This window comes from Marmota monax, unplaced genomic scaffold (genome assembly GCF_021218885.2).
Source record: "Marmota monax isolate L192 unplaced genomic scaffold, Marmota_monax_Labrador192_F-V1.1 WCK01_AAM20220418_F8-fsc00021, whole genome shotgun sequence".
Taxonomy (NCBI): domain Eukaryota; kingdom Metazoa; phylum Chordata; class Mammalia; order Rodentia; family Sciuridae; genus Marmota; species Marmota monax.
The window spans coordinates 13,430,236-13,452,367 of record NW_026695228.1 but is presented as its reverse complement, the minus strand read 5'-3'; the positions used below and the strand labels follow the sequence as shown (position 1 = coordinate 13,452,367).

General features: G+C 40.8%; 1 protein-coding gene across 4 annotated transcripts in view; it reads right to left on the bottom strand.

Annotated features, from left to right (window-relative positions):
- Window positions 1-6,172: 6,172 nt before the first annotated feature.
- LOC124087785 (zinc finger protein 621) overlaps window positions 6,173-22,132 on the bottom strand; it is a 49,747-nt gene continuing 33,787 nt past the window's right edge. Inside the window, exons 1-5 of one of the 4 annotated variants that reach the window (XM_046436859.2) lie at window positions 18,591-19,517; window positions 18,322-18,402; window positions 10,453-10,579; window positions 9,779-9,886; window positions 6,173-8,437 (exon numbers count right to left, since the gene is read on the bottom strand). In XM_046436859.2, the coding sequence (XP_046292815.1) occupies window positions 7,368-8,437; window positions 9,779-9,886; window positions 10,453-10,579; window positions 18,322-18,372 (1,356 nt within the window). In that variant the 5' untranslated portion in view covers window positions 18,373-18,402; window positions 18,591-19,517 and the 3' untranslated portion in view covers window positions 6,173-7,367. Of the gene's footprint in view, window positions 8,438-9,778; window positions 9,887-10,452; window positions 10,580-18,321; window positions 18,403-18,590; window positions 19,518-22,132 lie in introns of those variants that run through there. The other 3 variants (XM_046436860.2, XM_046436861.2, XM_058576829.1) reach the window with 3 other exon arrangements.

The following is a 22,132-nucleotide window of genomic DNA, read 5'->3' as shown; positions in this document are numbered from 1 at the left end:
TACCACTGAGCTCACCCCACCCCTAAAATATGATTTTTATATTAAAGCAATTTTTATAACTTCTTTCTGGACAGCCATGAAGTAAGTTATTAATACTAATCTACTTTGTAGGCATATTAAGAGACCACACTTTGTAGTACTTATGAGAGTAATATGAGGTATTTTAGAAACAAATGACCTGTTTTCAAACAAGAAATAAGTGGCAAATATGAGTGCTGGACAACGGGCAGCTCTTGGGACAACTTCCTGGGATTTGGCAGAGGATGACAGAAAGAGGCAGAAGAACAAAGGAGATAAGAGGCAGAAAGACCTCGTATTTTTTTTTTTTTGCCTGTGCCACTAATACTCAATCCCTCTAAACTTTCTCTGTAACTTTACATAAAATGTATATTTCTACGTAGTACATTGTTATAGATTTTTTTTAAAATTATCCTCATCTTTTCTATTCTAATTTGTTATATATGACAGCAGAATGCGTTACAATTCATATTACACACATAGAGCACAATTTTTCATATCTCTGGTTGTACACAAAGTGGAGTCACACCATTTGTGTCTTCAAGCATGTACTCAAGGTAATGATGTCTGTCTTGTTCCACCATCTTTCCTACCCTGGTGCCCCCTCCTTTCCCCTCCCTCCCCTTTACTCTATCTAAAATTCATCTAATCCTCCCTTGTTCCCGCCAACCCCATTTTGAATTGTTGCGGGCCAGCCATAGGCTGTGTGTGTGAACTGTGAGCATTTTGAGCGCTTAATGAACTGGACTGACGTTGCTGCTCTGTCTGGGCTGTGCACATCTGTGTCCTTTTCGCCCCCTCTGCTTTTTGATCCCACACAGCACCTGAGATGGGTGTGTCAATCAATCTACTGACCACAAGACATCACAAGCAAGACTCCACCCCCTGAAACCTGACCCTTTGCTTTATTTGGCAAGAACAGTCCATCAAACCTTCATTTGTGTGTTCCCCCTACATAAGAATAAAGAATTCAGGTGGCTCTCTCTCTCTCTTTCCAATGGACCCCTAAGGTTGAGAGCTGTCCCGGATTTTGAAAAGGCATTTCTGTGTTCTTATGTGTTTTCTTTACCGTTTTCGTAACTTACTGGTGCAGCCAGCTTTTGGGAACCCAGCATAGGTCGCCAGCCCAGTTAGTTGGTGATAATGAATCAGCATCTTATATCAGAGAAAACATCCTTATATCAGAGAAAGCATTTGGTTTTGGGGGATTGGGTAACTTCACTTAGCATTATATTCTCCAACTCCATCCATTTACCTGTAAATGCCACAATTTTATTCTCTTTTAGTGCTAGATACTATTCCATTCAACCAACACATATATGAAAAAATGTTCAACATCTCTAACAATTAGAGAAATGCAAATCAAAACTACTCTAAGATTTCATCTCACTCCAGACAGAGTGGCAGCTATTAAGAATACAAACAACAATAAGTGTTGACAAGGATATGGGGGGAAAGGCACACTCATACATTGCTGGTGGGACTGCAAATTGGTGCAGCCAATATAAAAAGCAGTATGGAGATTCCTTGGAAAACTGGAAATAGAACCACCATTTGGCCCAGCTATCCCACTCCTCAGTCTATACCCAAAGGACTTCAAAACAGCATACTACAGGAACACAGCCACATCAATGTTTATAGCAGCACAATTCACAATAGCTAAACTGTGGAAACAACCTAGATGCCCTTCAGTTGATGAATGGATAAAGATAATGTGGTATATATACACAATGGAATACTATTCAGCATTAAAAGAGAATAAAATCATGGCATTTGCAGGTAAATGGATGGAGTTGTAATAGATTTTTTAAATTTCCTACATATCATATATTACAGTATATGTGGGTTTTTTGCAACTTGAGCTTTTTTGTTTTGTTTTGTTTATTGGGTGTTCTGGTATTTGTTACTTTGCTTTTATTTTATTTTTTATTCAGTTTTCTATGAACATGATCTGTAACATCTGGGAGCACAAATGATCTTCAGAATTTTCTAGCTATTCTTTGTCCTTTGCCCTTCTACATAAACTTTAGAATCAGTCTGTCTAGTCACACACATATACATCACTTTGGAATTTTGACACTGTTTTAATTTCCTAAATTAAATGACACTGTTTTAATTTCCCAAATTAAATGACAAAAACTTAAATCTCAATGTTGTCCTTCCCTACCCATGAGTGCATCCTCATTTAGAGTCATTTTTAATGCCTGTAATGGACATTTTTTATAGCTGCCCCAAACCTTTTGAGAATCCTTTCCCATTTTAAGATTTCTCTATACTATGATTCTCCCGTTCCCAGGAAGAATCCAAAAACTGTATTTCCCAGAATCCCCTGCTACTTAGAAGCACACAGATAACCATTTCCACTGAGCAGGTACATACTTGCAGAAGATGAAAATAAAGATCCTAAGATTCTACAATCTACCAAAGTGACTGTGAGGCTATTTTCTTTTTCTCCAGAATACAAAGCAAAACTTGTGGGCCAGCCTCTGTCTTCTGTGGATGTGGCAGTCCAACAGCAGGCCCTGGAAGCTGCTAGGTTTCCACTGGAACTGTTTGGTACTGCGGTTGGTGGTTTTTCCTGTATTCTGTTTGTGTGGCATCCCATCTTATGCCTTGTTTAGAAATTCTGTGAGCTAGCTGGGCATGGTGGTGCATGACTATAATCCCGTGGTTCAGGAGGCTGAGGCAGGAGGATTCCAAGTTCAAAGCCAGCCCCAGCAACTTAGTGAGGCACTAATCAACTTGGCAAGAACTTGTTGCTAAATAAAACATAAGGGCTTGGGATGTGGCTCAGTGTTTTGCCCCTAGGTTCAATCCCCGATACAAAGAAAGGAAGGGGAAGGATGGAGGGAGAAAGGGAGGGAGGGAGGGAGAAAATTAATTCTGTGAGCTAACAGTATATAGCAAATCCCCTCTTCTTAAAGTGGATTCTGTTGTCCACAATTGAACACTGACTTGTACGGAATTGGGTCTGGAGTTCCCCTCTTTATTTCTGCCATTGGAGGCATAGAGGCCTGAGGAGGGATAACCTTTCTCTGGGTGTTAAAGGTTTAACAAGTACAAATGAAGGCCTGGAGCCCCCCGCCCCCAGTTCTGGGGATCTGGTTGAATTACTTAATACCTTCTTCCTTTGCAACCTCTCCATCTCCTACTCTTTAGTGCCTATTTAGCTGTTAGAGCACATATACTGGACATCTTTTTGCTATTTTCCCCTCCTTTTATCAATACCTTCTAGGGAAATTTTTTCCAGTGCTTATACTGAGTGTCTCATTTCTGACATGCATTTTGAGTTTTTCAGAAGTTTCTTTTTTTCCTCTGAATTCTTTTTTATAGCATGCTCTTATCTCATGGGTGTGAACATCTCCTCTAATATTTTCTTCTTACATAGTATGTTTCCTTTAAGTGGGCTTCATTGCCCACCCCCACCCCCACCTCTTGCTTATTTCAGCCTTTCATACTCTTGGCTATTTATTTGTATCTAAGAAAGGAACTGTGCATGGTTATAACTTCTCTGTAGAGCCATTTTATTGGGGAATCTGAGATGTCAGTGTCATTGGTCTTTTCTTTTGACCTGACCAAAGTGGTTTTAGCTTAGCAGGTGCCAGAGTCTAGTTGGCAGCATTTTGAATAGAAATCACCTAGAGAGTAGAGAGTAGAATGAAAGGTTTTCAGAAGTTAGAGAGAGGTAACAAATGACAGAGAGGGGATAGAGTTGAGGGGTGACAGGGAAGGACCAAACATTAAGTGTGGCACTCATCCTCCAAAATTCCTGAGAATGAAAGAATGGGGAGGTGACTAGACAATCAAAGTGGTTTCTAAAGACTTTCAGCTAGTTTTCCTGTTTTTATCCCTACTTGCGTCCCCTGCTTTCAAAGGTACCTGAATCCTTGATTCTTAAGCCCTTTGGGAATTCTGCCATATAGCCTGGCTGCTCCACTTTGCCAATGTCTTAGGATTCACCTTTCTGGGGTCTGCTAAAAGTCAGCACTCTTGGACTGGCTTTCTTGCTTTCTAAGTGCTATCTATCTATCATCATCAGTTTTCTTGTCCTTGTGAGTTTGTAATTCCTTTTTATCTTTTACCCCTCAACTGTTTGTGGCGTGCCAGGAAGGTGTGCGCTAACACTCATGTTCAATTAACTACAACTTTCCCTCATGTATCTTATATCTGCTAAATTTAGTTTAGGGTTGGGGTTTGTTTTTGTTCTTGGTTAATTTTGTTGTTATTTCCCACCACTAAGCATCCACCCAAAGTGTAGGCTTCCAAACTTATTTTCTCAAGAATACATGTAAAACTCAATACTGCTCTAAGTAACACCTCTTGTCATATCCCATAGACTGATCTGTCCTATTCCTTTTATATATATATATATATATATATATATATATATATATATATATATATATTTTAGTTATAGGTAGACACAATACCTTTATTTTTATGTGGTTCTGAGGATCGAACCCAGTGCCTCACGCATGCTAGGCAAGCATTCTACCACTGAGCCACAACCCCAGTCCTGATATGTCCTATTCTTATTGTTACTCAATCTAAATCATCTCTAGAATCTACTGTGTCCTTTAATCCAAAGCTATTTTGAAGTGTATTAGTTCTACAAGAAGAAAAAAAAATATTTTCCTCTTTACTTCAGCCAATAAGCAAATAAGTAGCAAGAGAGCACCAATGTCAACCCCCACAAGCCTTCCCACAGTGGAGACTCGAGAACTCTTCATATTCTCTCCTATGTGGAAACTAGAGAGAAAAGAAGCAGAAAAGAAATGGATGTCTCATGAAAACAGAAAGGAGACCAGTAGAATAGAGGAAGGAGATCAAGGGGAGGGAGTGAGGATAGGAAAAGGAAACTAATGAGGAATGAACTTGACCAAATTATGTTGTCTACATGAATGAATATATAACAATGATATCTAATATGCATAATTACAATGCACCCATAAAAAAATTTTAGATTTACCATGCATGTATGAGTTTGTCAGATGAATCTAACTATTATGTTTAACTATAAAGCTCTAATAAAATAAAATGTTTGTTTAAAAACAAACAAACCAAAAAAAGATTCAATTTAATAAATAAAACTCATGGCCATGGGGGCAGGGGCTCTTCATAATTACATAAGATTTCTTTGCCTCTCTTCCCAGCAGGACATGTTTCACTTGCTGTTCTCTGTTCTGACATCACCTGAACTAATTTTAGAGGTCTCCCTAAAGATCCACTGTGAACTAAGGCAGTCCCTCCCAAATCTCTTATGAATGGATGTTTCAAAATAGCCCACAGGCATTTTCTATTTAAGTCTCTCTCCCAAGCATGGGCCACACCTAAAGATCTGGCCAATACCACAGGTACCCAAAATCAGAATTTCAGGTAGTTAGGTCAGAAAATTACTTTTTTTTTTTTGTTCCCCAAGCACACAGGTAAATTCAGACTAAGTTTAAACACAAGAATGTAAATACCTTTTTAATTACTTGCTATGGAGAAATATATAGATAGCAACAACACTAAAGGAAAAAAAAATGTATGGCCTTTCCATCCGTGTTCAGGACTTACGTTTACATTAATGTTAATAATGCATACCTCAAGTTATTTTCCCATATTCACTTCCCACAGCCTTTTGCACAGCTGTAATAAAAGAACCTCCTCAAGGGATCAACCAACAAGACCAACTAAGCTTGGTGTGGTGGTGCATCCTCCTGAGGCAGGAGGATTTCAAGTTCCAGGCCAGCCTCAGCAAATCAACAAGGCCCTAAGCAACTTGGCAAGATGCTGTCTCAAAGTAAAAAATGAATTAAAAAAAAAAAAAAGGCTGAGGATGTGGCTCAGTGGTAAAGTGCTCCTGGGTCCAATTCCCAGCACTGGGCGAAAAAAAAAAATCAACTGAAAATTCCACTTCATTAACCTACAACAGAAGCCTAGTCATTGATCTACTATGCAGCCCTCTTTGTTTCTAAAAAACAATTTGGGAAGCTTATTCAGATTTAACCCGAGTTAGATTCATATCATCACTTCTATTTCTTTGGTAATTCATCAAATTCATACTTACAACTCATGAAACCTGGAAAAAAGAAAATGGAGAAATCAGTGCTTGCAAAGAGAAAACCAGGATTCTCACCAGGAAAAACTTATACAACAGATGCAACATGGATAAAAGCCTTTGTGTATATTTATTTATTTTGTTTGGTGTACATATGTGGCTATTTATTTAGGGAAAACGGTTAAAAAGAGACATCTACATATCAAGAGCTAAACTAAAGGGGAAGCTGGGAGCAACAGCACATGTCTATAATCCCAGCAGCTCAAGAAGCTGAGGCAGGAGGATCACAAGATAGAAGCCAACCTCAGCAACTTAGTGAGGCCCTAAGCAACTCAGTGAGATCCCGTCTTAAAATAAAAAAAAAAAAAAAATTTAAAGGACTAGAGATATGGCTCAGTGGTAAAGTATCTCTGGGTTTAAGCCCCAGTACTCAAAAAAAAAAAAAAAAAAAAAACCTAAAGGTGAAAAATCCTCCTTTACATGTAAAGAAATGATTGTGCATGACTGCTCTCACCATTATCAATGCATAAGTTTTATTATTTCATATTAACTTGTGCATAGAGTATTGGATCCTCAATGATCCATAACAAAGGCAACACAATTTCAAAAGTATTAATACCTACCTAGTGAATGGCCTGGTAAATAATCTGCATTAATTTTCAAAGTCCATAAATGGAAATTTATTCTAATTCTCTACTTCCACAGATTTTTCATGCCTCCTCCTATTTCTCTGAGGTTGCTTCTCTCTAATTACATCAGCCTAATATAGGGATGTCCTCTTTCCCAACCTTCCTTAATGTACCTAATTCATCAGTTCTTCTAACACTGGTATCCCTAGGATGCAGTCACAGTCACTGTTGTTCAAGTCTGAAAGGGACCAATGCAAATGTTTAGTATTTCCATTTTCTACCCAGAAAAGAATATATTATATGAACACAGTCTTTAAATGTATACAAATTACAATGGAGTTTATATAGAAACAGTAGTAACCCATGTAAGGGAAAGGAAAAAAATACAAATAAAATCAAATTAAAGTGGAGATCTGTTGGTCATAAGAGCCATAGGAATGTCAAGATAAAGCTCATGAAGGCTGGGAGTGGTGGTGCACGCCTGTAATCCCAGCGGCTTGGGAGGCTGAGACAGGAGGATTACAAGTTCAAAGCCAACCTCAGCAAAAATTGAGGGGCTAAGCAACTCAAGTGAGACCCTGTCTCTAAATAAAATAAAAAAATAGGGCTGAGGATGTGGCTCAGTGGTCAGGTGCCCCTGAGTTCAATCCCCAGTACCAAAAAAAAAAAAAAAAGGGTCATGAGGAGTGAGATGGGATCAGAATAATTGGGGTGGGCTTCACAGAAGGAGTAAAACTCTGAAAAACATGGACTATTTGGGTAGATGAAGAAGGTATTCCAGATATAGGCAGCAGCATGAACAAAGGCCCAGAGGTAGGAATGAGAAGAGCATTTGGAAAGGTGAGTGAAGGCACAGCCACAGTGGGAGCAGGGCATGACCCCTGGACAGGAACTGGTACTAAGGCTGGTGCTAAGGCTGGAGAAGGGCACGGGGGTCTGCTCAGGCTCGGCTCAAGAGCCTTGACAGGCTTCTCCTCGACTGGGTGTAACTTCTGATGCTGAACAGAACTTGCGTACCATTTGAAAGCTTTTCCACACACTTTACATTCATAAGGCTTCTCCCTGGTGTGAACTGTCTGATGCCGAATGGATGTTATTTTCTGAGTGAAGGCTTTACCACATTCCTTACACTGGTAGGGTTTCTCCCCGGTATGAATTCTCTGATGGACAATAAAAAGTGACCTACACCCAAAAGCTTTCCAGCACTCCTTACATCTATAGAGCTTCTCCCCTGTGTGCAACCTCTGGTGCTGAACAAAGGCCGCGCTACGGCGGAAGGCCTTGCCACACTCCTTGCACTCATAGGGCTTCTCTCCAGTGTGGATCCTCTGGTGCAGAGTCAAAGCTGTGCTGGAGCTCAGACCTTTGCCACACTCCTTACATTCATAGGGCCCCTCTCCAATGTGGTTTTTCTCATGGACAATACAGTCATAGCTAGACTTGAAAGCTTTGCCACATTCCTTACATTTGAAGGGCTTTTCTTTAGTGTGACTCATCTGATGCCGAAGAAGCTTTGAGTTGAATCTGAAGATCTTCCCACATTCTTTACATTTATAGAACTTCATTCCACCTCGAAGTATCAGATTTGGATTTAGACTGAAAGTCTGCCTTAGTGCCTTGCTTTTTAAACCAAAATGCTGAGTATTGTTTCTGGGCCCTTCTCCCTTGGGCATGCTGTGTAGCTCTGTCTCTTCAGAGGCTTCCTGATTTATAAGTGGCTCTTTACTCTTGATCCAGGATTTACCACCTGCCCAGAGAAAGCACAAGTGATACTAGTTACTGAGCCAAAAGGAAAACGGTCAGGTGATGCCAATTTCCCCTTGAAGAATGATCTTTAGAAAAATACCCTTGAAATGGCTATAAGTACCCACAAAGGAGAATGAGAGACACAAAGATAAATATTGACATACAAGTGGAGAAGTGGAGATGCTCAAAAACAGAACAGGAAAGACAACCAGAAATGGCCCCCATGAGGAAGCCAGAAAAATGAACTAAGGCAGGGAAAATGGAAAGGAGAAGCTCAGGAATGGGAAGGAAAGGAGGCACTGGGAAAAGGGGAAACCAAAAAAGATAAAAAGAGATAAGAGGGATTGGCAGGAAATTAAAAAAAAAAAAAAAAAAAAAAGACAGACCAGAGACCTAGGAGAGGAAAAAAAGATGCAAGAACGGGAAGAACAGAGAAACAGCTCAGCAGATCTCACAGGCTGAGAAACAGAAAGCAGAAAAACAATGGATTCCATGCCCCACCTATAACCCAGGAAACCACCCAAAATTCTAAATAATACCCTAATAATATTTAAAATATTCTATATAATGTTCTGGGTGGAATAAAAGAAAATTCTTTCAGAAAGGCAGCTGGAACAGAAGTTGGACTAGAGAGCCGTGGACCACCATGGCATCACTACTCAAGGACCCACACACATCAACTCCTAGAGTGCATGAGAAGCAAGATGGGGAATTCTCCTACAAAAGAAAGCAAACCTGGGTAATCAAAACCTTCCAAGACTGGTAAGCCAGCTCAGAGAACTTTAGGTATTCTGGGCATGTGTGTTGGGGCTATGCTAGGAAAATATTCCTGGCCAAATATTCCAGTCCCATCTTTGACAAATACAATATGGACCTAAAGATTATGGGAAATGGAACTTTTAGATGATTTAGATACAAAAAAGACAAAGCCATTCTTGTCATTGCTGAAGGCCTAAAAATAAAATTTGTAGCGCTAATACAAATCAGTTTGGCCCACAGGATCACATATTCCTTAAAATTGGCTGAGACCTCACTTCTTTGCAATGAAAAATTGCATAAAAAAATCAAGAATTCACACTGCTAAGTGAGATAAGTAGTAGTTTTGGAGCTACTGGGTCATAGCTTTACTGCTTAGGAAAACAGCCACAAGAATGGGCAGACAGTGTGGGGCTGTGCACTCCTAGGGGCTGGTTTTTCCAGGCTCGGGGTCAGAACTCAGTGAGCACAGGGTATGACCTCAGCAAAGACTGGGAGCTTTGATTCCTGCAGCAGAAGAAACATTTCTCACACAGTAAACCAGGAAGGCAAGGTAAGAACATTACAACTAGGTTCTCTTACTTACCAGGACTGACGGTGCGCAAAACCTCTGTGTCCCAGGGATCTGCACCCCATGGCACTTCCCCTCTCTCCAGCTGGGAGATGAGAACAGGTTTGTGGAATGGAAATGCTACTTTAGGAAGAAAGCAAGAAATAAAGCTGAGAGGAGACATCCAGCCCTGTTCCTGAGACCTCTTCAGCCTACCTTCCATTGGGCTTATTAGGGAGGGAAATGAAACACCCAGAAGGTCAAGTGAGCTACAGAAGAGTTCCAAGGAGGGGGTCCAACTGTGCTCCACAATGAACCAGGGGGATATGATTCTCCTCAGGAAGAAACTTTTCCATCTGGTCCTGACTTAGAAGAAAACTCCCTCTGGAAGCATGTATGTACTGCTTTCCTGGGAGACTTCACAGAGAAGAACCAACATCCCTAAAACTGCAAGGATGGAGAAACAAAGCACTCACCTGGGTTAGGAGCCAGGAAGGGCCTTTGCCCTCAGGTCCCAGAACCACACCCTTCCCTGGAGTGTAAGGAACTTCAGTTTCAAAACCAAGGGAATCAGGGATTTCCCCACCCAGCATCTCTGGAGGATGGTGAAAGCATCCCTCTGGAGTCACCAGGCCTAAGGGATACTAGAATCTCCAAAGCATCTGAGGCACTAACAGTCTCTCACAAAGGGCCCCTGGGAAACATCTTACCCAAGGAAGCCACATTCTCGTAATTCTCCAGCATCACTTCCCTGTACAGAGCCTTCTGTGCAGGCTCCAGGCTGACCCACTGATTCTGGGTGAAGTACACAGCCACATCCTCAAAAGTCACTGGCTCCTGAAACAACAGATTTCTGCTCAAGCTCTGAGTAAAGGGAAGAAGGGGGCAGTCTAACCTGCAGGGAAGAAATAGCCCAGCCTCGGTTCACCACCCTAAGCCCCAGAGAAGGTTTCCTTAGGAAGAAAAGCACCCAGCACCCCAGCCAGGATTTGGCTGTCGGGCACGTTTCCTAAAATGGGGAGCACCAGCAATGTCCCATCTATACACCTCTGGAGCCCCAAATTGCTATCCCAATCACATAACCTGGCCTCCAGCACTCTCTCCCTGGTAACCAGGTCAACCCTTGTGTTCCTGGCTTTACAGATCTGTTCCTCTGGCACTTCTCATTTTCATGTACTCCATAATCCATCACTGTATTTTCTATATATTATCCACTAAACACAGCTGCCAATCACCCTGTCTCTACCCATCCAAAGCACATATACAGCCCCAACTGCCTCTTCCTCAAGATCATTTCTGTGTGCAGAGTAGCCACTACTTATAAATGTTCTGCATTTTCTACCTATCTGCCTTATCAGAAAGCTGGCTTTCTTGAAAGAAACCTGTACCCTGCCTATTCTGGTTGTCTTCTCTGAACCACCTATCTTCAGAGACAGGTTGGAAGTGCCCTGTCCCTGGACACAGATCCATCTCCCAGTCTTCTGAGCTCCATCCCACCTACCCAGACTGTCCTCCTCACTGAGTATGCCTATCTCTGTCTTCCCTGAGGCCATCTCCATCTTCCCAAGAGTGGAGAGAACTAATGTTTGTTGATTAGCCCTGTGTATCTGAGGTGAGTGACTTTAAATCTTGTATTTCACTTAATCCTTACAACACATATATTGTAAGGAATTAACATTCCCATTTTTCAAATGATAAAACTAAAGTGCAGAAAGATAATTACTTTAGCCAAGATCATACAGCCAGGAAAATAGTAGAGCTCTAACTTCAACCCATATCTGTCAAATATCAAAATGCATACCAGTCCTCCACTCTGGGCTCATAAACTTCCCCAAAAACATAGCTAAACCCTGAACTTCATGAAAATCTAGTGCTACATCCCTTTTGGAGACTAGCTTCTTAAACTCCCCAACTCCTCAAACCATCACTCAATCCATATTTACCATATTCCTCCTGGCCACCTGGGCCCCTCCTCCCAATCTGGATTAAAGGTCAGTTATTTCAAAACCACACATAACATACTGGGAGCCAGAGCTTTGAACCCTTCCATGACGCCCAGTGAAGACCCAGATAGTTTCAATCTGACTCTGAGAGTCTTTAAAGTAGCCTGTGCCCTGGAGTCTGCATGGGGGAATGGGGAGAAAGGAAAGCTACTAGAACTGCTTTTGGAGGAAGCAAGGAAAAAACACACCAAGGATAAATTCTGGCAATTCAAATTGCTCACAGCAGCTCTACTGACTCTACATGTAGGTCCTTATGAGAGGGTCCTTTCAAAACAAGAGCAATGAAAAGAACTCTGTTTAAAGGAGATACTGAATGAAAAAGAATAAACGTAGACACTTCTCAAAGGGAAGCTAGCCTTTTAACTGAGCAATGATGAGGTGCAAAGCACACCCCAAAAATCCAAACAGCAGACTGAATCAAGTTGTCCTGTGAGTTATCATCACTTCAACTGGGCATCAAAAGCTTCTAAGGATGACAAACACAGGCTTGCAGGTAAAACCAAATTTCACCTTCACTTACAGCAAGGCAAACCTTACTCCCAACATCGCCAAAGCTTCTTGAACACCTTTTTCCTTCCAGCCTAATGCTACCAATCTCTTCCTCCCCAAATTGACCTTCCCATCTGCCATCAAATATCCCAAGTTTCATGAGTTCTAAAAATATGCTTAACATTAAAGGGAAAATGTACTGTCTTAAGACAGTTGGGTTTGGGATGTCTTTTTTCCCTCTTATGTATTTTGAAGGTACCTCTGAACTTCACCTTGTTATTCTCCACAGTATTTTTCATCATCTGACATACTACATTATTCGCTGTTTATCTGCCCCACCAGAATGTAAGTCCCTCAGGCAGGGATTCTGTTTTGTTCATGACTGGATTATTAGCACACACAATAGTGGATGCTTAATAACACTTGCTGAAAGAAGTAATTTCAAAATTGGTTTGGCCATAGATGGAAAAAATGTTTTTCAACTTGTGAGGAGGATGAAGAAGCTATTATGAACATCACTGTAACAGTAAAATGTCACAATATATCTGTTAAAGCTGAGGGATGAATATTTACCCTGAGCTGAGGTTTCTGCAATCAGGCAAAAGAGCATAAATATAGAAAAGTAATGAACATAAATATCTTTGCTTGAAGAGAAAATAACTATCTGTCTAAAAGTATCTAAAGACCCAAGAGAATAAACTGAAACACTTAGAACTGACAAAAAGTTCATTAACTTATTTAGATACAGGATAAGTAAACTATAATTATTAGATTTCCTAAATATCATTGATACCACTGGTTATCAGTCACAAGTTCTGCTCCCTCACATGTCAAAGTATGACATTAGAGAAGCACACCAAAGCAAGCATATAAACCGGGGTTTATTTAAAAGGGGAAACAGACTTCTCCCAGGAGGGAGAAGGGGGCCATAGCTAGTATCCTGGTATCCCAAGAAGTGAGGGTGTTTTGCCTTTTTATATGTCCTAGGCTTCCTTTGTTCTCCTGCTCTCTTCTCCTTATCTCTCTCCTTCCTGCTACTAGGCTCAGGAGATGCTAGATGGGATGGCCAAAAGGTAAGAAGCAGATGGATGGGAAAGGGCCAGATGAAGGAGCCCAGAACACATTAATTAACAACTTTATAACTCCGTATAGGGAGGAGAAATTCCTGGGACAGGTTACCTTAGCAACAGGTTGGAGCAGGAGCAGATTATCTTTTTTTTTTTATTTGCAAGAATCATTTTAATGATAAAAACTTCTTTTTTTTAATTTTTTATTGTTGGTTGTTCAGAACATTACATATTTCTTGATATATCATATTTCACACTTTGATTCAAGTGGGTTATGAACTCCCATTTTTACCCCATATACAGATTGCAGAATCACATCAGTTACACATCCATTGATTTACATATTGCCATACTAGTGTCTGTTGTGTTCTGCTGCCTTTCCTATCCTCTACTATCCCCCCTCCCCTCCCCTCCCCTCCCTTCTTCTCTCTCTACCCCCTCTACTGTCATTCATTTCTCCCCCTTGTATTATTTTTCCCTTTCCCCTCACTTCCTCTTGTATGTACTTTTGTATAACCCTGAGGGTCTCCTTCCATTTCCATGCAATTTCCCTTCTCTCTCCCTTTCCCTCCCACCTCTCATCCCTGTTTAATGTTAATCTTCTTCTCCTGCTCTTCGTCCCTACTCTGTTCTTAGTTACTCTCCTTATATCAAAGAAGACATTTGGCATTTGTTTTTTAGGGATTGGCTAGCTTCACTTAGCATAATCTGCTCTAATGCCATCCATTTCCCCGCAAATTCTATGATTTTGTCATTTTTTAATGCAGAGTAATAAGCAGATTATCTTGACAGGGTAGAAGAAGGGCTCTGAAGGAATTAACATTTCAATTCCTCCATTCTCTGGATCCAACCCTTGCCTATCTGCCTGTTTAATTCTGGCTTCATCATCACAAACAATTGGAAAATATAATGGGATAAAATAAGATGCCTTTTATATAAAAATAAATAAGAACAGACCTAACAGAAATTTTCATGCAAGATCAAGATGAGGAAAACTAAATATTCACTTACTTGAAGAACTGAGTAAATTGGAATATAGAATTTCTGAATAGAATCAAATTTGTTTAAAAAAAAAAAAAGGTCAGTTATTTCCAGACTCACCTATGAATTCAACAAAATTCACTTTCCCACCCCAAAAATAATAATAATGAGATTCATGTAGGGCTGAGAAATTACTTAAAGACTTCTGAAAAAAAAATACATGTGAAAGACTAGTCAACAATATTTTAGGAGAAAAATTTGAAAGAAAGAAGAGGGATAACTAAACCATATTTTAAAAGGACAATATGTTAGCTGGGCATAGTGATATGTGCCTGTAATCCGAGCTATTTGGGAGGCTGCGGTGAGAGCATAAGAATTTGAGACAGCATAAGCAACACGGCAAGATCCCAGCTCAAAAAAAAAAGGCATAATATGTCAAGAAAATGAGAAGATAAACCACAGGCAACAAGCAAATATTTGGCTGAGCACAGTGGCACACACCTGTAATCCCAGCAGCTTGGGAGGCTGGCAGGAGGATCACGAGTTCAAAGCCAGCCTCACTTCTTGGGTTACCAGGATACCAGCTATGGCCCTGTTCTCCCTCCTGGGAGAAGTCGATGTTACCCCTTTTTAAATAAACCCTGGTTTATATGCTTGCCTCGGTGTACTACTCTAATGTTCAAACTTCATCATGTGAGGGAGCAGAACTTGGCACCGATAACCAGCAGTATCATGAGCATGTAGCTCAGTAGTAAAGCATTCCTGGGTTCAATCCTCAGGACCAAAAAAAAAGAGAGAGAGGAATCTGATAAAGCACTGTTATAAAAAATAATTCTTATGAACAATCCTCAATTAAAATATGGGCAAAAGGCGCCAACATGGCGGCCGAGATCCACTCCAGGCCGCAGAGCAGCCGCCCGGTGCTGCTGAGCAAGATCGAGGGCCACCAGGAGGCCGGCACGGCAGCGCTGCTCATCCCCAAGGAGGACGGTGTGATCACCGCCAGCGAGGACAGAAGTTCCCCACATTTGCCGGTTGGAAGTCAATGAGAATATATGGAAGGAGCCCAGAGAAATGTATTTCTTCAATCTAATGACCATTACATGTGAAAAATTCATGTCTGGTGGTTGTAACCGTAGTGAAAACCAGTTCTCTGATGAAGCTTCTTGTATGGACTTCTGTGCACCAAAGAAAACATTGAAGAAGGGGAAGAAAAAGAAGATGCCAAGGCTTCGTTTTGCCTGAAAATTGAGAGGAAGCAATTTTAAGCATTTTCTTGTATGTCATCTTAGGAATGGTTATTGTCTTTATGGTTCTATCTGAAGAATAATATGGGAGCATGAGGAAACAAATCAATAGTGATTCAATCACAGTTTTCATTGAACTTGTATCAATCAAGTTACTTCTTTATACATAACTTGCTGCTATTCAAATGTTAACCTGTTATTTTTAATTTACTGTCCACCTTTTTATGAGATTGAATTCTTACAGTGTATAAGATATAAAAACAAATATGATTCACCCAGTTCTTAGGGTTGCTAGTCCTAATTTCAGAAGGTGATAGTAACTGAAGTAGCATTAGACAGAATCATGTACTTTAAACATATATAATCATACAAAGAACTGGAAAATACATTTCATTATGAACTTAAAAAATTGGATTGTATATTAAACCCAAGGAGACAAAATTGCAAATTTACCAAGACTTTTAAAAATCATTCCAAATAATACTAACATAGACCCTACTATCTGTACTCCCATTTCTGTTGTGTGAAATTGCAGGGTGATGAGTAAGGGGATTTATTTAAAAGACAATACAATAACTTATTTTGACTTAATTAAAAAGCTAGTCAATTTATTAAAATCATAAATATTCTCCTGGGAAATTATTATGTCTTTTTCTTTCTCTGTCTATCCTCAATTACATATATAGTGTGTATACATATAGATAGATGGTCTTAAGTTTTCCTGTTGTTATATTATTTCCTAAGAGAAAATGGGTGGGACACCACTAAAATTGTTAAAATTTTTGTTGTGTTCTTGTTTATATTATACCAAAAATCATGCATGATTTAATAATTTAAATTCCACCAATAAATTGTTTCTTATAAATAGGATCAAAAAATGAGTTTTTTTCTTTCTCTGTAATAAATTTTCTAAAATTCCTATATGTTTTCTTGGAAAAATTAACATATTAAAATATTAACATGTTTAAAATTAAAAAAAATAAAATAAAATATGGGCAAAAGACCTGAACAGGTACTTCAACAAAGAAAATATACAGATGGAAAATAGTTATATGAAAAGATGCTCAACACTGTAAGTTATTATGCTATTATGGAACTATAAATAAATACAATAAAATACCACTGTACACTTACCAAAATTCAAAACACAGACAATACCAAATGCTGGCAAGAATGTGAAATAACAAGAACTCTCATTCATTGCTTATGGGAAAGCAAAATGGTACACACACTTTGGAAGACAGTTTGGCAGTTTATTATAAAACTATGCTACCTGGGCTGGGATTATGGCTCAGTAGTAGAGGGCTTGCCTAGTATGTGTGAGACACTGGGTTCATTTCTCAGCACCGCATATAAATAAATGAATAGAATAAATGTCAACAACTAAAAATTTTTTTAAATAAATAAAACTATGCTACCATATGCCAGCAATAATGTTCCTTGGGATTTTATCAAAGGAGCTGAAAATATATGTCTGCACAAAAACCTGCATATGGACATTTAAAGCAGCTTTACTCATCACTGCCAAAACTGGAAGCACCCAAGATGTCCTTTAATAGATGAATGAATAAACAAACTGAACTGTGGTACAGATAGTGGAATATTATTCAGTACTAAAAAGAAATAAGCTATTATGCCATGGAAAGTCCTTGGAGGAACCTTAATGTGAAGAATACCAATCTGAAAAAGCTATATACATACAGCTCCAACTCTGACATTCTAGATTAGACAAAACTATGGAGAGAGTAAAAAGATCAATCAATTGTTGTCAGAGGTTAAGGTGAAGAGGGGGATGAACAGGAAGTGCAGAGAAGATTTTTAGAGCAGTAAAGCTATCCTGTATGATACCATAATAATGGATACACATCATTATACATTTGTCCAAACCCAAACTCTAATGTAAACTCTGACCTTTAGGGGACTATGATGTGTCAACATAGATTCATCCCTTGTAACAAATGTACCCCTCTATGGCAAGATGTACATATGTAGAAACCTCTGTTTTATGTGATGGTAAGAAGCATATGGGAACTCTGTGCTTTCTGCCCAATTTTGCTGTGAACCTAAAACTTCAACAAAATATCAAAGACTGTTTTCAAAATAAGTAAATAAAAGAAAGAACATTACTTAATCTCTTACCTGAACTTCAATATTCTCTTCATTAACTCACTTGGCGAATTCACCACTAAGGACTGGAATTTTTTTTAATATGGAATTCTAACCATGTCACCTCCCCCTGTTTAAAATTCTTCTGTGGACTCCCCCTGGACTCTTCTAAGAGAAATAAAAGTCCTCACCATGATTCACACAATACCTGTGCCTACTTCTCCCACCACATATTGAACCACTGTCTCTGGCCTCTTCCTATTTCTGGAGAATACCCAGCTTTCTCTCCCACATCAGAGCCTTTGCATCTAGCATTTAGAAAATGCATACTGGAAAAACAATACTGGTCTTTCTGGGATACATCCACAATTTGTTGGATGTATCAATTCTTCAGTGAAGAATTTCTCTGATTTCAGCAGGTAACTTTTGTTGGCAGAATGTGATCAGGACTTTCATTTTTGCTGGAGAATGTTTGGGTTCCCTCACGTCTACTTTAAAGCTACACATTAAAGTTCACGACTGTACACACAAAACCCTTATTTCCCCCTTCACATATCTTACATTGCCATATCCCTGGTGACAAAATCAAAGAGGAAACCACAGCCTAGCCAAATGAGGCCCTCTTCATCCCTGCCTGATTACCTGATAGCTAATGTGAGTGAAAAGACTTAAAGGAAACAGCTCACCTGAGGCGGAGCTGTTTGGGTCATGGCTGATAGTACGTCTCCTGGCTTCATGTACTGTCTTCTGGGTTGGGAAAGCAGAACCTTAGAAGTTAAAAGAAGAAGAGCCATGAGTACTGTGAACCCTGTCCTAAGCACCCACACCCACCCTCTCACTGGAGAAACTCTCGGGCTCTTCTCACTCGATGACCCCATTTCCTTCACTGCTCTGCTCAGCTGGACAATCCTCCAGCTGCCTGCTCAGACTGAAAAGCATTCTTGAGTCCACTCACATGCAGTGGATCGAGGGATCAAAGAACCACCCTATTCCATCCCTATTGAAAGAACCACCAGACAAGTCTCGTCACTGGAGAAGTGCCAGTTTATGGAGGAACAGCTCTGCACATTTATAGAGCTGGGGCGAGTTTAACAGTTTAACGGTTTAACAGTTGGCACAGGGCGCTTTGTGATTGGTGGGTAAGGATCATGAGTCAGCAGGGCTCACCACTGGGCGGCTCTTCCCGCGGGGATGGGGAAGTTAACACCGGAAGAGAAGCGCGCCATCTTTGGAGCGGGGGACTCCCAACACCTATAGCGTTGGGTCTCTACAAACGTGGTTTTACAGACTGCATACAGGGACCTTGGCATTGAGCAGGGGTCTCTCTGGAGACAGGGAGCAGGCGTGGCTGAATGCGGACGAAGGGGAAATACTCGTGTACCAGGGACTGATGCTGACCCGAGACCCAACAGGGATTTGAACACCCCACCCAGGGAAGGAGGAAACCACAATATCAGAAACGTAAATACCGGACGAGGGAGGCTGTCGGGACAAGATTTTGGGGGGGCAGAAATGAGGCTCACGCCTCGGTGGGGCAGCCGGGGGCTGGGCGCCGGCTCTAGAAGGTCGCGCTGCTACCTCGGGCGGCTTCTGCGAGGCTCAAACGCTCGAGCGCAGGTGACGGAGGGGCAGGCCACCATTGGGACCTAGTTCAAGGGAGGAGACTGACGAGCCGCCAGGGGCAGCGAAGAATCTGGCAACCCAAGACCTGGCCTGTGGAACTTGCTAACAGCGACGATCTTCCTCCGCGAACGTTTAGAAGCTGGAAACTAAAAGCCGATCCGGAAGCAAGCAAGGGCCCTCTAGGCCGCCTGGAGGCCGCACATCTCGGTGGTCCCCTCCGCCGGACCCGCGTGACTCGGCGCCCAGCGCAGCACTCCTGGTTGCCGCGGCGTCTGCTGATCTGTGGTAGATGACACATCCTATATATTAACATGTGTCTCTGAGACAGCAGCCTTTGGACAAAAGTGACACCCGCCTAACCAACTGCCTCTCAGCTGTCGGCCCACTTTACTGCGTGGATCTCCCGAAGCCCCTGCTGTGCAGGTGTGGGGAGAATGTCACTTGTTATGTCATCTCCAGGAGGCCCGAGCCAGGGATCCTGCTGGAGGCCACGGTTGGCAAGGAAAACCACGGTTCCACTTACCCTTTTAGTCTTCGTCTTTCCTGGGACCTAGACCAGTGTGGGACAGACTCATCTAACAATGAAAATAAATGTGACTGTTCCCAGACATCCTGTATATACAGGGTATGTCCTGTATTAAATGTTTTTGTCCTGTACTGACATGGGTAGGATACCCAAAATGTTCCATATTTAGCTTTTTCTAATAATTACAAAAACTCATTAGTGTTATGTTTCTGCCCAGCAACTGGCACTTATATCATTTACATGGTAATATTGCGGGGTGGGGTGAATCATACCTTCACAAATAAAGATCTGGACAATCCCTGATGGTCTCTCTGAAGGAAGGGGGTGGGGGAGATGGAGGGTGAGAATTTTAAGTTCTTATTTTTCATAGTCAAGAAAGGAAATAGCTGGCACTGTGGTGTGCGCCTGAAATCCCAGCTACCTGGGAGGTTGAGGTAGCGGGATCGCTTGAACCCTGGAGTTTGAGACCCATCTGGACAACCTAGCAAGGCCTCTGCTCAAATTTTTTTAAAGGAAAAACAAAAGTGAGAAAGAAAAACAGAAAAAGCTATTCTTTGGCCAAAATCCCAAGTCCCAAATTGCTGTTAATTTACATAACTTAAGGTCGGTCAGCACACATGCGCTGAAAATAAAAACAAGAAGCAAAGGCCTCACCTGGGTGCCCACCTCCTCCCCTCCATGCCACACCTCCGTAAATGTCATCCTGAAAGTTAGCAAGTACTTTGCAACCTTCTGAACATGAACCTATCAGTGATAAGTACCCCTCAAACCAGCCAATCAGTGGTGGACTTACCTGCTGGACAACAACCAATCAGCAATTACCTCACTACAATAACCATGCTTCCAAAAAATCAGTGGATCAACAAGTAGCTTTAATGACCTCTTGGGAGTAATGTAGGAAGACAGGCAGGCTTCACTTACTTATTTTTCACCTCTCTGGTAATTCTACTGAACATAGTTCAGGTACATAGCTCCTACCCACCAAGCATTTAGTGCTACAAAAGAGAATTAGCCTCCTACCACAAAAAGCTGGAAGTGACCCTGGGTGTCTAAATATATTATTTTGTTATAGGAATACAACTTCTTAGAGTTTTGTCTTTCTTTTTGCTTGTTTTGTTTTTAATTACTTTCACATGGACTAACAACAATAGCACAAAGAAGTCCTATCATGGAGACTATTAGGAATCTACAGTATGACAAATCACTCTAAAACTTTGTAGTTGAAAGCAATACATTACATTTATTATCTCATAAAATGTCTGTGGATCAACAGTTTAGGAGTGGCTCAGGCGCTGGTTTGTAATCTCATATGAGATTCCACTTAGGTGTCACCTGGGACTGCCATGATCTCCACCTTGATGGAGACTGGAGGATTTCTCCCTAAGGCAGCTCACTCACATGACTAGCAAATTGGTTCTGGTTATTCTTGTGAAACTTCAGTCCTCCCCATAGGGAGTACTCTCCCAACATGGTAGCAGGCTTCTACCTTAGGTGAGCAATCTAAGAGGTTGAGACTGAAGCTGTGGTGTCATTTATGACCTAACTTTGAAAGTCACACCCTGTCATTCCCTCAGTATATATCATCATAGGTCAGTCATGATGCATTGTTAGGCAAGATAAAAAAGAGTATGAATGCCAGGGGGGACTGTTGTGTAGGCTGACTATGCAGAGATTTTACTTAACATAGAAACAGCCCTATTTGTAATATCCATAGTATTTTCATTATAAAGTTTGTATGAGCAATTGTTTTAAATAAATTGGACTTCCAGGAACAACAGCATGATAAGGACATATATTTGGATACTGTCCCTATGGAAATGAACATTTGCATGCATGTGTATGTATGTAGGCACACATATGAGTGTACATGCACACAAATACAACACAACCTTTAAAAAGTATCTGTCAATTGTTATAATATTTTTAACTTGAAAGGAAAGAAGATTGGACACATTACTCCTCTGTTTGGTATCAGCACGCAGGGAGATAAATGAGAGCTTTGATAGGCCCAACTGAAACCTTAGGTTGGGAGCAAGCTACAAAAGCACATTCTTTCCCAGACAGCCACATCAAAGAAACAGAATACAGGCAAAGCTGACCTAAAGACATCTAAAGGGTAAAGGAACCAAAAGAGTTTGCACTTGTCAGAGTCTGCTCACATTTCAGGAAAGTAGTCCCTGGAGCTAGGTGGCTCACCAGACCAATGCTGGAGAGATTGGCTCTTCCTAAAAACACACTCTTCCACCCATTAGCCACTGCATAAGGCAAGAAAAAGAAATGTAAAAGTCACCCGGAGTTGGAAAGGAAAAGGTGAAACTGTTATTATTTGCAAACATGAGCCTTAATAT